This window comes from Dendropsophus ebraccatus, chromosome 13 (genome assembly GCF_027789765.1).
Source record: "Dendropsophus ebraccatus isolate aDenEbr1 chromosome 13, aDenEbr1.pat, whole genome shotgun sequence".
In the NCBI taxonomy this organism is placed as follows: domain Eukaryota; kingdom Metazoa; phylum Chordata; class Amphibia; order Anura; family Hylidae; genus Dendropsophus; species Dendropsophus ebraccatus.
In genome coordinates this window covers 19922321-19937310 of record NC_091466.1, presented here as the reverse complement: position 1 = coordinate 19937310, position 14990 = coordinate 19922321, and the positions used below count along the sequence as shown (strand labels likewise).

The following is a 14990-nucleotide window of genomic DNA, read 5'->3' as shown; positions in this document are numbered from 1 at the left end:
TCATATTATTATGGGTTTTATAAAATTATTTACATTATGATAGAGAGACAGAGAGAGAGAGAGACATAGGAAGTCCACCTGCTGGCTTAGGATTATGTGTGATTCAGAACGTTACCTTGCTCCCTATATTCAGCACATTGCACACAAATCCCACCTGAGCCTCATGTATCTCAAAAGCAGAAACTCCTGTTGTTGCTGTGATTCCTTCTCTCCCTAATAATTCCCTCTCTCACTATCCCCTTAAATCTTTGGTGAATGTAAGAGCCAGGCTTGTCTTTCTGTGCAAGCAGAGCACTGATGTGTCTACAGAGCGCCAGTCACAGCAATGGCTGCTCATTCTCTATATAATACACTATACAATTATCTTCCCTACAAGTAAGTATAGAAAGCCAATCTTATCACTGCCCAGGCTGACCTTGCTCTCTGCTGCCACTATACCATACCTGGTGAGAAAGAAAGACACCAAAGGTTCAACACATTTCTGAGTTTATGAAATAAAAACATTATGAAAACTTTTTCTTTAACCAGAAACTACTTCCTAAAGGGATATCAATAGTGTATAAGGCCTTACAACCTAGACTTGACACCTTGCTATTCATAACCAAATGGGGGCGAGACTTAAACATGACATCTGATGAAGAGAGCTGGTACCGTATGTTTAGCATAGTTTCTAAAGTTTCGCACTGCATAGGCCACTTAGAAGCCTCCAGGAAACTGGTCTACCGCTGGTATCTAACCCCTTACCGCCTATCAAAAATCTATCCTGACTCTTCACCTACGTGTTGGCGATGCCATAAAGAAGTGGGGAATTTACTCCATATGTGGTGGGAGTGCTCCATTCTGACTCCCTTTTGGGAGAAAATCCAAGCATTCATAAATAAGGTACTGATGTTCCCGGTAAATTGGTCCCCAGGTTTAGCCCTTCTGTCTCTGACTGCTGACGACCTCCTATTCTCAGACATGACGATTATGGAACATATCCTAATGGCCTCTAGAACGGCTATTGCCAGGCGATGGAAGTCTACGGAGGTCCCAAGCATTGCGGAGATTGAAACGGCTGTGAATTTCAATTACAATATGGAACTTCTCATAGCAATGTGTAATGATAGATACACAGCGGTAAGGGAACTATGGGGTAAGTGGATGGATCATATGCAGCCCTCCCATTGCATTGACACTAATGCTAATACTAATATTAATACTCCTGTACTGCTGGGGATGAACATAAATACTTAAGTTATATATGCTCTTGATTATTTGTTTATGTACTATCCTTTTACTTTGCTAGCATAGGATAATAATACTCATTGTTATTGTTCTTATTATTGTTCTTATTACTGTTCTTTCCACTGGCTCTTATCACCTGGTCCACGATCTAGAGCCAAGTGCCCAGAACAATGGGGGACGTCATTAGGATTTAGGTACATACTTATTAACACTTTATGATATACCACTGGACAAGTGCTGCAAACTTGCTTGTTTGTTTGTTTATTTGAGTTGACTTTATTGTTTTCTTGTTTTTCTTGTGTTCTTGGCTCTGCAAGCTATCTGCGACCTTATGGTCTACTCTTTGTTAACTTTGCAAACTTTGTTAACCTTGCAACTCCAAATAAAATATGAATCATAAAAAAAAAAAGAAATAAAAACATTCCAAATATTGTGTTTTAAAAATAAAGTAACACTGAATGCTATTGTAGCTTTGGAGGCCTTGGATTCACCCAACTCTCACCACAAATCTCTCCTAAGCTCTGTATCCCCTATATCTATAAACAGACAGATACATAGAAGGTAGGTAGGTAGATAGATAGATAGATAGATAGATTTACATTACTACAGTGTGTATAGTTACAGAACATAAGTAGACAATCTTACAGAGAGTAAAACTTACAGTGTAATTCTCAGGAGCTTTGATTATGTAGGAGCAATTCAGATTTGGGGCATAGTTATCGGGATAACCAGGGGAAGTAATAGTGCCCATGAGATTGTAGAATGTTCCTCCACATTTCTCTGTAAGATAGATCATTAATGTAGTGAGTACAAACATGTATCTACAATTTGGTTTAAACAGTTTTATTACCTTTAGATGATTCTTACATTCCTATAAGTAATAGGTTTTATTAGACAGAAGAGAGTTTCCTTCTGTACTCAGAAGCTGTTTTCCTACCTCATCCCCCCCCCCCTCTCCAAATTCTTATCGGTTCATTATGAAGGCAAAGGCATCTACAACAGGTTTGCTGTGCTCATTATAACCTATGGAGGGGGGGGGGGGGGGTCTGAGCGGGAGCAGTGAGTAGCAGGAGGAGAGAACCAGCCTTTACAGTTTGGAGACTGAGCATAGAAAACACTAGATTCCCAGGTCAGACTGCTCAGTGCTGGTCTAGGAACTTGGTGAGATAAGACTGCAGGATGTTGTGCTGTGCTCATCCTATACTGCACACTGCGCAGGCTGGTTGTCTCGTCTCAGTGCTCAATCATCCCACTATGCCCCTCCCCCCTCTATAGTCTATACGGGACACAGCAAACCAGTCTTCAATTTTCTTCTCTGCAACAGAAAAGAGGTGAAAGCAGGAGGATAGAAAACTGTCTTGTGAGTACAGTAGGAACCTCTTTTGCCTAATAAAACCTATTATAGAGTTTCTTAAAATCATTCATACTATGATTTCTGCCATTTTTTTTTTTAACCCCTTGCCTCTTCAGCCTGTTTTGGCCTTAATGACAAGGGCCTATTTTTTAATTCTGACCTGTGTCTCTTTATGTAGTTATAACTCTGCGGTGCTTTTAACTATCGCGGTTATTCTGAGATTGTTTTTTCGTGACATATTCCTCTTTATGTTAGTGGTATACTTTGGTTGATACACTCAGTAGTTTTTTTGTAAAAAAACACAACATTTGCACAAAAATCTGAAAAATTTACATTCCTTTATATTCAAAATTATCTTTTTCTGAGAAAAATAGTCATGTCACATAAACTAAATATAACTGCAACATCTACAACATGTCTGCTTCATGGTGACGTCATTTGGTGAACGTCCTTTTACTTGTTAGGATGTTAGAGGGCTTCAAAATTTTGCAGCAATTTTTCAAATTTTCTGGAAAATTTCAAATTCTGATTTTATTAGGGACCAGTTCAGTTCTGAAGTGGATTTGTGGGGCCTGTATGTTAGTTACCCCCATAAATCCCTCCACTATGAAAACTGCACCCCTCAAAGTATTCAAAGTAACATTTGATAAGTGTATTAACCCTTTAGGTGTTTCTCAGAAATTTAAGCAAGTTGGAGGGGAAATTTTAAATTTTAATTTTTGGGGGCAGATATTCCATTTTAATCCATTTTTTCCTCTTACACAGCAAATACTAACAGAGAAATGGAACTCAATATTTATTCCCCTTATTCCAGTGTTTCTAGAAATCCCCCATATGTGGCCACAGGTCTCAGACATGACAAAAGCCTTGTGTATTTTTGGGGTCTTATTTTATTTCAGGTTTTTTATACCCATTATATCACGTCACAGAGGCCTTGCGGTGCCTAAATATTTGTGTAAGATGAGTTCACGTTTCCATCGGTACCTTTCTGGGGGACATGTGACACCCTGATCATTTTTTATTTAATTTTTTATGAGGTGGTATGAATAAAAAACACAATTTAGCAGCTGTTTTTCATCATTTTTTTGTAGCCCGTTTACTATACATCACATATAACATGTTGTTGTTATTCGTCAGGTCGGTATGATTACAGTGATATCTGTTTTATATAGCTTTTGTTATAGTTTATGGCATTTATACTATAAATACTATTTGTGTCTTGCATATTGTAAAAGCAGCAATATTTAAATTTTTTCGCCAATGGAGTTATGTGATAACTTTTTTTTTTTGCATAAGCTGACGCTTTTAGTGGTACACCTTTTGGATACATGTGACGTTTCGATAGTTTTTTTCTATATTTTTTAGGGGGCGGGATTAGCTAAAAAATGTCATTTTGGTTAGTTTTTTATTTATTTTTATTGGCATTAATTGGGCGCTATAATTAATGTAACGGGTTAATAGACGGGGTCATTACGGATGCGGCGATACCTAATATGTGTACTTTATTTGTAGGGGATCATTTATAAAGGGGGTTAGGGTATGTGCATATTTATTTATTTATTTTAATTATTTATTTATGTATTTATTTTACTATTTAATTTATTTGTTTTATTAATTAATTAATTTATGTATTTATGTGTGTGTTTTGTGTTTTGTTGTTTTTTTTACTTTACAGGTGTATATACAGTATAATGTATTACAGCACATGATGAGTGCTGTAATGCACTACACTGTATATTGAATGAATGAGCAGTTACACACTGACTGCTCATTCAAACGATCAGACCCCTGCTTCAGTGCAGGGGCCTGATCGTAGTTTAGCATAGTAACCCAGACGCCCTGGGAAGCGTCTGGGTTACCATGGTAACCCCCGCGATCCGGGCTCGGGGGGGCGGGGGCTGGAATCTGTGGAGCACGGGGAGGGAGAAGAGCAGAGGAGGAAGATCGGGGGGAGAACGGAGGGTGAGCAGCACTGGGGGGAGGCAGATCCGGGGGTGCAGGGAGCAGCATAGTGTGGGAGAGCACGGGGAGGGGATGGAGCACAAGGAGAGAGAGCATGGGGGGGAGCGCACAGGATGAGGAGGAAGATCGGGGCGGGGGGAGCGATGGGGGGGGCAGACCAGGGGGAGGATCAGCAGTGGCGGCAGGAGGGGGCAACATGCTGCTGCCTCCTCCCGCTGTCCGATCTCCCCATAAGCAAGAAAACTCCCCATAGATGCTGCGGTCGCATTGGCCGCGGCATTTATGGGGTTAACTGTCCAGTGGGGAGCAAGGCACCCCTCCGGGCAGTGGCAGCAGGAGGATGTTGTGTGACACAGCCTCCTCCTGCTGCCCAATCTCACTTAGGGACAGAGGGGGGAGGCAGGGAAACCATGATGTTTGGGAAACGTCATGTTGCAGGAAATACCAGCTTTACATGACGTTTCTCAAACGTCATTTTGAGGCAAGGGGTTAAAGGACCGTTACACTTTAAATGTAAACCAGCACCAGCTCCCGAATGCAGAAGCTCTGCCTTACACATTTGGGCAGTTCTATTGAAGAGGAAGGAACTGATCTGTAATACCACACACACAAGCTGAGGACAGATATTCTACTGTTTGTTTTTCCTTCTAAAAAATGAAGTGTGTCCAATATTAAATTGGACAATACAAACTGCTGTGATCCCCAGTGTGACCCCTCCCTAAACCCCCATGCGCCTCTATATGGACATGTCCTTATGCAGGAAGGGGATAAAAATATAGTTTTTCTTTATTTATTTTTTTTGTTTTGACCATTTTCCTCCTACAGATGTAATTGATAGCTGCTCCTATCTTACCTACTTAGGAAGCCCAGTGTTTCCACCCCCTCCCTTTCATCTAGAAAAACACAGGTGACAACAGGGAATTTTTACTTTGGTCAGAAAGTCATGAAATATTTTTAGTAAAATACAGTATATGATCAGAGGAAGGTCCAACCCTTATGGCACATTGTGTTTGCTGGAGTGCTGCACACACTCTGTACAATATGGCACTTCTGTTTTATATATTAAATGGCTGATACTATTTCTATGGCCCTTCTCAAGTTTAACCACATTTACTTTAATAAGAGCTTCAGTACTAGATCATTTTAAAGACACAACTATCTTTAGAATTGTATCTCATTTAAAGTGGTTGTTGAGCTGCAGTAAGGTAATACTGTACCTGAGTGATATTCAGCACGGAAGCCTCTCCCAGCAATTCTGCTATCACTCTTAAACTCAATCAGTAGGTGGCTAGTAGATGCAATAAGGGGCCAAGGTGTATCAGTCCCACAGCCTCTCCACCAGACCAAGCGGCTATTATTCTTAATTGGACCATCATAAATATTAATATAGTCATGTTCATTTTGTGCACAATCAGTAGATGACTGGAGATCAAAGTCAAGAAAGGTTACTGCAGCCTAGAAATGATAATAATAAAAAATAATTAAAAAAAGATAGTCCAGGAGAGGTATCCAACATTATAGAGAACAATGCCAGTTATAACTAGAGATGTTAGAGGAATGTTGTGAACATCAACAATAGCAAAAACAAAAATGGTGGTGTGCACTCTCTGACCTTCAAAAATCTGGATTTGTTTATTTCCATCTATCTCAGGAAGATGATACTATATCATTGTTTGAGCTTTTCTTCCTAATATACTAGACGTAGTGATCAAATATAGTCCTGTCTAGAGATGAGTAAACTTATCAAAAGTTCGGTTTGGCAAGTTTGTAATGTTAGGATTTGTGCTGAACCCAACGAGCCGCTCATTACACTTGTATGTATAATCCCTCTTGTTTCAGGAGTGACAGCCCGCTCAGCCAATCACAGGCTGCAGAGCATTCCCATCCCAGTCAGCCTGTGATTAGCAGAGTGGCCCCTCACCGGAGAGGATTACTGGACAGGACCAGAGAGCCACAAGAAAACTTTTTTTGTTTGTTTTGTTAGACGTTGGTCCACTTTTCCCCAACCTGTCAAAACTTTGCAAAAGCGAACTATAGTTTTCTGAAATTTTGGAACAAATCTGGGTTTAGGAGGCTCGACTCTCTCATCTCTAGTCCTGTCATCTTCCAGTCCTCCTCATATACAGATGCTATAGGTTGAGTACCTCTCCGTTTGAACAATGAAACTGCTGTGATAAAATTGCATAATTTGCTCTTTAATGACCCCACACACCATACTACTAATACTATAAGAGGGGAATTTACCAGACGGTGCTTTTTTTCAGACCAATAACTATGGTGTGTGTGGTGGGGGGTGACAGTGAGCATCTTCTAAGATTGTAGGCAGGAAGGACCCCCAAAGCCCTTGTTAAGGCTACTACAAAGCACAGCATAGCATATATAACAGCATACACATTGCATAGACTGGCAGCATATCAGCTAGTTAGACAGGCAGGCACGCAGCTTAGAATTCTCCTGCATAGGGTCTGTGTCTGTCTATTTTGTCCTACAGTTGAATTGTCGCAGGATAGTATATTGCGCTCTGTGCCTGTTAAAGAAAAAAACACCTCTCAGGTATCGCCGGCTGGCATACGCAAAATGTTAAATATATACAGTGTATGCCAGGCTGTTTGATTTCCCCATTGTCTATGCCATCTGTGGTTGTCATAAGTAACGTGATTTAAAGGGGTGTCATTATGAAAAGAAGTGTGGTTGTCAGTAATTCTGCTTCTTTATTACTTTACCTGCCCTGATGGTACTCTTATAAGCCAAAACCAGTGGGTATTATCTGGGTATTCTGATGGGTAGTTGGGTGAGGTCACATATCCCTGTTCTTCATTAAGTAAAGTTGCAGGGACATCTATAAGGGAAATGATATAATTGTATAGACGGTATAGATTTTGGAAAGAAGCACTTGGAAAGAACTGCAGAAACTGCAGGAACTTACCACATTCATACAAACGGTTGATTTTAGCCACATCCAGAGGGCTTAGTCCATCCCTTTGTCCAATTGGTACGTTTGGGTCAGGTTTGGGTACAATGGCGGGTTGTCCGTTGCTACTGAATGAATACCTGTCATACACAGGAGGAAAGAACAGTTTAGGTTATTATAATAGTTTTGGTCTTCTAAGTAACCACACATTAATGTTTGTGGGGGAAAAAAAACATACCTATCATAATGCATCACGGATCCATAGTCATACGGCAGGTCTAGATTGTTGGTGTCTGTTATGGCAAAATTATACCATTCATCTATAAGACAAGACCTCTTTATTAGACTGGTCATTGTAATGATGACACCAAATGCATAAAATAATTTTTGGTTATAGTTTCTTGGTGAAGGTGTTACCTGGTGAAATATTCTCATACATGACGGTGATATAGTCATCCCGGTCACTCCTCATGTGTTCATGCTGGAAGCCCAGGGCATGGTTTATTTCATGTTGAATAGTTCCTCTAGCCATACAATAAGGAGCGTCTAATGCAAGGTTCTGACCTCCAACTGCTCGTCCCAATGCTGCATGACACCTAAAGAAAGAGAAATACATTATGTTACCAGTTTAGAAATATTGCTGGATTCTTCCTTTCATTTATAAGTAATTTCTACGCAGATTTATAACCTATATGGCAGAATCCAAAGGAAGATGTGCAGCACCCAATGCAAAGATGCATAAAGGTAAAATTTATTGCAAAAAATGACACCGATACATAAACTGTAGTTGACACGTTTTGGCGTACAAAACGCCTTGATCACAACTAAGTATATCAAAGTACTCCAAACACCCATATATTTATAGGGCGGTACTAACAGTCACATGATTAATTAAAACGAATTCAGACCACATGATTTAAAAACAGCGCAAGATTACAGAAATACAACATAAAATATCTAGAGTTTTATACCTTTCACATTATATAGATGCCATATACATTATCTTAGATTACAATATTAGTCTAAATAACATGATTTTCACACGTTTTTTCCAGCTCTGTTTAAAATGACGTCTGTTATTTTGTGTCTAAAATAACGGACGTCATTTAGCAGCCTGTCCTCCCCTAAATGCAATGACGGCTGTTGATACATTACTCTAGTTTGGAATTACTAATTGGCCTTTGGGTGTGGCTTAATTGTCCATTGAATTTAATAGTAAAAATGACCGTGCAGCTAATCTGAAGATCCAGAATGATTCTCTGTCGAGATGCATTACCCCTCTCTTGGGTAAACATACTTTTTCAATCTACATTACCTTTAAAGTGACTCTGTACCCAAAATCTCACCCCCTAAACCACTTGTTCCTTCGGATAGCTGCTTTTAATCCAAGACCTGTCCTGGGGTCCGTTCGGCAGGTGATGCAGTTATTGTTTTAAAAACGACTTTTAAACTTGCAGCGCTGTGTCTAACGGCCGGGGCTTACATTAGTATATGCATTAGGCTGGCACACCCTCTCTGTCCTTCCTCCCCACCCTCCTCATGATTAGGAATGCTCCAGGCAGATTGCCTCCTATTCCCCAGCTTTGTGCATAATGAACATGGGCTGGATCATTAAGACACCTATGCAAAGCTGAAACAGCAGTAAATGTTCCTGGATCATTCCTAATTCTGAGGAGGGTGGGGAGGAGGGACGGAGAGGTTGTGCCAGCTCAATGCATATACAAATGTAAGCCCCGGCCGTTAGACACAGTGCTGTAGGATTGAAAGTTATTTTTAACAATTTTTAACAATAACTGCATCGCCTGCCTAATGGATCCCAGGACAGATCTTGGATTAAAAGCAGCTATCCGAAGGTACAAGGGGTTTGGGGGGTCAGATTGTGGGTACAGAGTCGCTTTAAAGCTGTTACATCTCCCACATGGCAATCACAAAAATGTTTTGTTAAACAAGACACATTACCGCATTGTTTTTGCAATCTGATATGTGTCTTCTAATCCTCCTTTTTAGGTTTGTTGATGTGCAACCCACATATTGCCCATTGCACAACACACATGTAGCTAAATAGACAACATATGTGCTGTTTAGAGATAAGCGAGAATGCTCGTCTGAGCTTGGTACTCTTTCTAGTATTAGGGTACTCGATGGTGCTCGTTACTCGGACCCAACAACCCAACAATCCTTCTAAGGGCTTACATTTTTTTTTTACTTTTTTTTGGCTACTCTTGGCTTCTGGCTTGGACTTGTAGTGCAGGGGTCAGTAGCAGGGATGAGCAAACTGTCCGAGGTTCGGGTTCGTATGAACCTGAACTCTCGGCTTCTGATTCCCGCTGTCTGCCCACTCCGTGAAGAGGGTCGATACAGCCTGAGGACCGTCTGAAAAACTGGGATACCGCCTATGGCTATGGCTGTATCCCAGTTTTCCAGGTGGTCCTCAGGCTGTATCCACCCTCTCAACAGAGCGGACAGACAGTGGGAATCAGAAGCTGAGAGTTCAGGTTCATACGAACCCGAACCTCGTCCGGTTCGCTCATCTCTAGTCAGTAGTCAATTTGTCCTGTTGCTGACCTTCTCTTGGCTGGCTGGGATCTGTAGTTCAGCTATATCTATCCTTACTGTGCTGTGTCCTGTGCACGTGGTGCTGCCCCTGCTTTTTCCTGTCCATTTCCCTGTTGTTTCCATTATTTTCTGAGGTTTCCAGGTTTCTGACAACCTTCGCTGTGGAGAGCTTTGGTCCCCTGCAAAAATGCTTAAGTTTCCCATGGACTTCAATTGGGTTTGTTACTCAAAATGAGCACCCGAGCATCGGGAAATATTCGTCTTGAGTATCAAACACCCAGGCATTTTACTACTCGCTCATCTCTAGTGCTTTTATATTTAATATAACTTTTCATTTTATAACTGTTTCCATTTACACATAAGCTAAACTCTTTGGATATCTGTATATGTGAGCATGTAAGGCACCTCTGGTGCCCACACTTGTACGATCCCTTCACGCTTAGTCACTTGTCTTTGTTTTGTTCATCTCTAACATAGAGAGAGGGAGACAGTGTGTAACCCAGGGTACGAGCCCTCCTAGACACAATTTTTACCCCTTCTTTTGTAATGTTATAAAGAGTATCGTCCTGCCATAGTAGATGCTTGTTAACAATATGTCTAATCTGATTAACTTGTTGACTATAATTTCTTATAAATACAACATTGTTTTTATTAGTTGTGCTCTTTTCTTGCTTTTTCTCATCCCAAATTAAGTGTTCTTGGGGTACAATAGCATTTTTTGTGGGAACAATCTTTCTCTAAAATATCTATGTCTATTATATCTAAAATATCTATCTAAATATCTATTATTATCTATTGACTCCAAACGTAGTTATTCTCCATATGGAATATTGTGTATGACATGGTGAGGATGACAAGATGTTGCTAGAAGTATCGTATTCCCCGCTCAATCCTTCCTATATGGACATACCTGTATTTTATTAATTTCACCTTTCAGGTGCAGATCCCAAAAAGTTACATCCCTCCCTCAAAAAACGATGTAAATTTTAAGCTGTATTAATTATTATTAAGATAGTTGGTAAATGCCTGAAAAGAAACCTCATCATGTTTCCATACAACGACCAGGTCCTCGATACAAGAACCTATCCATTGTATGGATTGTAGAGAGGGATTAGAGTCCGAAAAAATATATTTTTCTTCTAAGCAGGACACTACAATGTTTGCCAATGAGGGTGAAAATTTGTCACCCATACTCACTTATCTGAAGGGGAAAAAAATCATTATTAAATACAAAATAGTTATGACTTGAAAGAAACTCTGTTGCCATAACCAAAAATTCCACTTCAGCATTAGAATAGGAGCCATTTTTTTTGCCAAAAAATATATGGCAGAATAGGTTACTATGAAGCCATATAAGCCACTTGTATTAATTTTCTTTTACAGGACTCCGGTTGTGTATTTAGACAGTTTTCATGAGACTTTTCTCTTAAAGGAAACATAAAGTGACCTCCGCAGAGATAGTATGGTATAACTAAGCTCCTTGTTCAAATAACACATATAATAATAACATATATAACATGAGATATTTGACATATTCTGCAGGTAGGAGTTGTGGATGGGAGAAGTTGTCATATTGGTCTTAGCCACATGAAGAACATTAATGAAAGTATAATCACACAGAGGAAACCTGCTTTATAGCTATCTTTTCTGTCTTGGAGATTTATGTACTTGTTTTTAGGGTGGGGGGGCTTTATAATAGTAGAGCTTACCCATTTCCAGACACAATGTTGAGGTAGTCGGGCTGTGTTGTCCGAGGTATCAGTCTCACACAGGTGAGTGTTGTATATTCTGCCATGCTAGACTTAATCAATTTGTCGTGTGTCTCCTCTAATGTTCAAATGTAAAACGTAAAAATAAATAAATAATAAATAAATATATTAGTTTGTACAGTTACTATCTATCTATATATTTCAATCAAGAAAAACTTACTATATGTAGATACAAACACGTAAGGCACTTTAACCGTCCCATCTTCAGATTTGCGCCAGTAGCATGAACGATCAGCACATTTCATAGCACTGCGTCCGCTTGGGAGCAGCATGTCATCAATCCGGACCATCATGTTATCCTCTAAATGAAGAATAGATTGAATAATAAAAATACTATTTATATAACAAATTCTCAGGATATCGCCTTCAGAATGTTATCATGGACAAGAGAGATGAATCAATGGTTAAAGAAGGACTTCAAATTAAGGGTATTAAATTGAAACTACCATTCTATAATACTGCTGTACATTTTATCCCATATAGTGTATACGGTACATATTAAAGGGGTACTTCATAGAGATTTTTTTAAATCAATTAAACTTAGAAAGTTGTACTTATTCATATATTACTACTATTTAAAAATCTCAAGCCTTCCAGTACTTATCAGCTGCTGCATGTCCTGCAGGATGCAGTGCATTCTTTGTAGTGTCACACAGTTCTCTCTGCTGCCACCTCTGTCTATGTTAGGAACTGTCCAGAACAGTAGGAAATGTCTATGGAAAACCTCTCCTGCTCTGGACAGTTCCTGCTAAGAACAGAGGTGGCAGCAGAGAGCACTCTGTGTCAGACTGGAAAGAATACACCACTTCCTGCAGGGCAGCAGGTGTTGAGGTGGCCACCGGTCCCACTGGGGGTTGACAATGTCACTTTAAGGTATGTATACAATCAATCATTTTGACATTATGTTACACACATTAAGATAATCCAAAAAAGAAACCTAGAAGATTAACTGCAGGAGAAGAACATACGCCTTGTAGTTTGCCTTTACCTTATACTTTATTACATATTGGGATAGATTTATGTTTATACATAGCATCTTTAGTGACAGCCTGCACAACCAATCACTTTCCACGGTGCTGTGATACTTCAGTAAGTGAATGGCTGAGCGGCTGTCGCTGCCGAGACGTCTCTGAAGTAGCGGCCAGAGTGTTTGGTGTGGGACCTGTACATGTGACAGGAGGACCCCAGGGGGGATCATGGTAGGTGAGAATAGGCTGCTTATTATTTGCTATGTTCCCCCAAAATAGAAAATATGAATTCCCAGAGTACCCCTTCCATAAGACATCTTCCCTTTTAAGCCTGACAATTCCATGTGAAGGATTTACTAAGACTAAGACGTCTCACATGTCACAGAAAGTCATTCTGTGCAAAATGTGTAAAATGTTGTTACCTTTCACCAGGTCGGTGTTAGACACAGCTTAGATAATCTCCTCCCATGTGTTATAAAGTCATTTGTAACCTACAAAAATGTCATCTCATTTCATCTACTGATCCAATTCTCTAACTAGATATCTCTGACACAGTAATATTTCTCCTACACTGTATATACAAGGACTTACTAACTCTTCTCTCCTACTTTCATGCACTTACATTTTTGTGTGTTGACTTTCTAAAGTTTCAGTCGGTGTCTGCTAAGACCCTCATGGATCAGGTGAATGGGGCGAGAAAAGTGTACAGTAAAGCATTTCCCTCCCCGGCTTGCAGCAATTTCCATCTATAGACCTGTCTGGCTGGAGATGACTGAAAGCGGGAAGCTGCACCATGCTGCTCCCTGCACCTTCCTCTGATAGAAGGGATGAGACCACCACCAATAAAAACTTATCAAATGTCCCAGCGACAGTTCTCTTTTATTGGAGATATGCTTTACACACATTTATAAAGAATACAGAAAGGAACAAACACCAAATAATAGCACAAATAACACTAGTAGAGATCTTACCATATTCACCAGCGCCAGGAACAGAACTCTGTGAAAGAGACATTTACAATCACTGGTAACATTTCAGTAGATGTGGAACAGACACAGATCTATATAGAAAATGTATATATAAGATGTAACTACAATCATTCCTTATTACTAAAGAAATGCTGACAGAAAACTTAGAGAAACTCAATGAAACTTGTGTAAAGTCAATGGGATCCATCGGCTGTTCTGTGAGGAATCTAGCACTGGGTCCTGGCTCCTAGTTATGAAGGAAACCATAATGCAGATGTGACCAGAGTCTCATTTACCTTTAAACATTTAATTTTACTAATAAGTAAACATTTTATCACTAAATAAGACAACTTTTTACTGCCATTGAAGCGTCTCAAACAAGACAATGTAAAATAGACTCTTCTCCATCTTTAAGGTTTGCACATACCATATGAATAAAACGAAAAGTATCTACTGTCCTGCTGTGTTATCCATTCTTGTTAGGGAAAAAGAAAAATAAAACGAACATATGAGAAGATAATCTAATCTGACCATGAGTCTGCTATCTTACCTGTAATGGTGGAAGCACAGGGACACTTGTCACAGGTCCCAATGCAAAGAGTAGTAGGGCAAGGAGGTGCATCTTCTCCCCCATGTTGTAGAGATATCTGTAGAATATTGGAGGGATCGGCTGCTTTCCTAGTTGAGTGATAACCTTAATGTCAGAGAAGCCTTATATACCTGTAACTGATACAAATCCATCCAATCACAAAGCAGAAATAATAAGATCTGTAATGGTCAGAAGAAAAGCCTGTGGCAGATATATGGCTGTTACAGATATATCATTATCTTTATATGTGACTAAATGGGGATGACCATGGAGATGTTCTGCAATTCTTTTAATAATTCCATTTATTCTATACATGTACACCTTTACTCTAAGCACAAAATGTCTGATTTGTTATTATGGAAAGATGTCATTTACAGTTTCTGGATGAATGTCGTCATTTTTGCTTCAAAAGAGAAAAGCTAATCTAATTTACTAAAGGAGCAAAGAGATACACACGTTGCATAAAATTAGCCTCGGATTTACATGTCTGACAACTGATATAATAACCTCTCCTAAACCTGGATTCCCAGCACAACTTTTCATTGACTCCTGTGTAAGAGAGATGAATACCCGTGTAGACCGATAGCTGACTGCCAACCATCGGCGGGTAAAGCACATAACAATATGATGGTCGGCAGACAGCTATCCGTATGTGTATCATGTCTCTCAGACAGCAGTCACACGGT

At 39.7% G+C, this 14990-nt stretch overlaps 1 protein-coding gene across 1 annotated transcript; it reads right to left on the bottom strand.

Moving 5' to 3' along the window:
• Window positions 1–432: 432 nt before the first annotated feature.
• On the bottom strand, window positions 433–14349 carry LOC138770455 (embryonic protein UVS.2-like). Its single transcript, XM_069949557.1, has 11 exons — window positions 14266–14349; window positions 13719–13746; window positions 11940–12080; window positions 11720–11837; window positions 7872–8050; window positions 7693–7774; window positions 7470–7594; window positions 7267–7382; window positions 5761–5998; window positions 1873–2007; window positions 433–443 (listed from the first exon to the last, which is right to left on the bottom strand). The coding sequence occupies exons 1-11, from the start codon at window positions 14347–14349 to the stop codon at window positions 433–435; spliced, it is 1257 nt and encodes a 418-aa protein (XP_069805658.1).
• Window positions 14350–14990: the final 641 nt, after the last annotated feature.

Bases quoted from the DNA above. Each gene is read 5' to 3' on its own strand.
- LOC138770455 (XM_069949557.1), bottom strand. From the start codon at position 14,349: ATGGGGGAGAAGATGCACCTCCTTGCCCTACTACTCTTTGCATTGGGA. The intron at 13,747-14,265 runs GTAAGATAGCAG...TCTCTTTCACAG, and splicing joins CTGTGCTTCCACCATTACAG to AGTTCTGTTCCTGGCGCTGG. The intron at 7,775-7,871 runs GTAACACCTTCA...CTTGTCTTATAG, and splicing joins GTATGAGAATATTTCACCAG to ATGAATGGTATAATTTTGCC.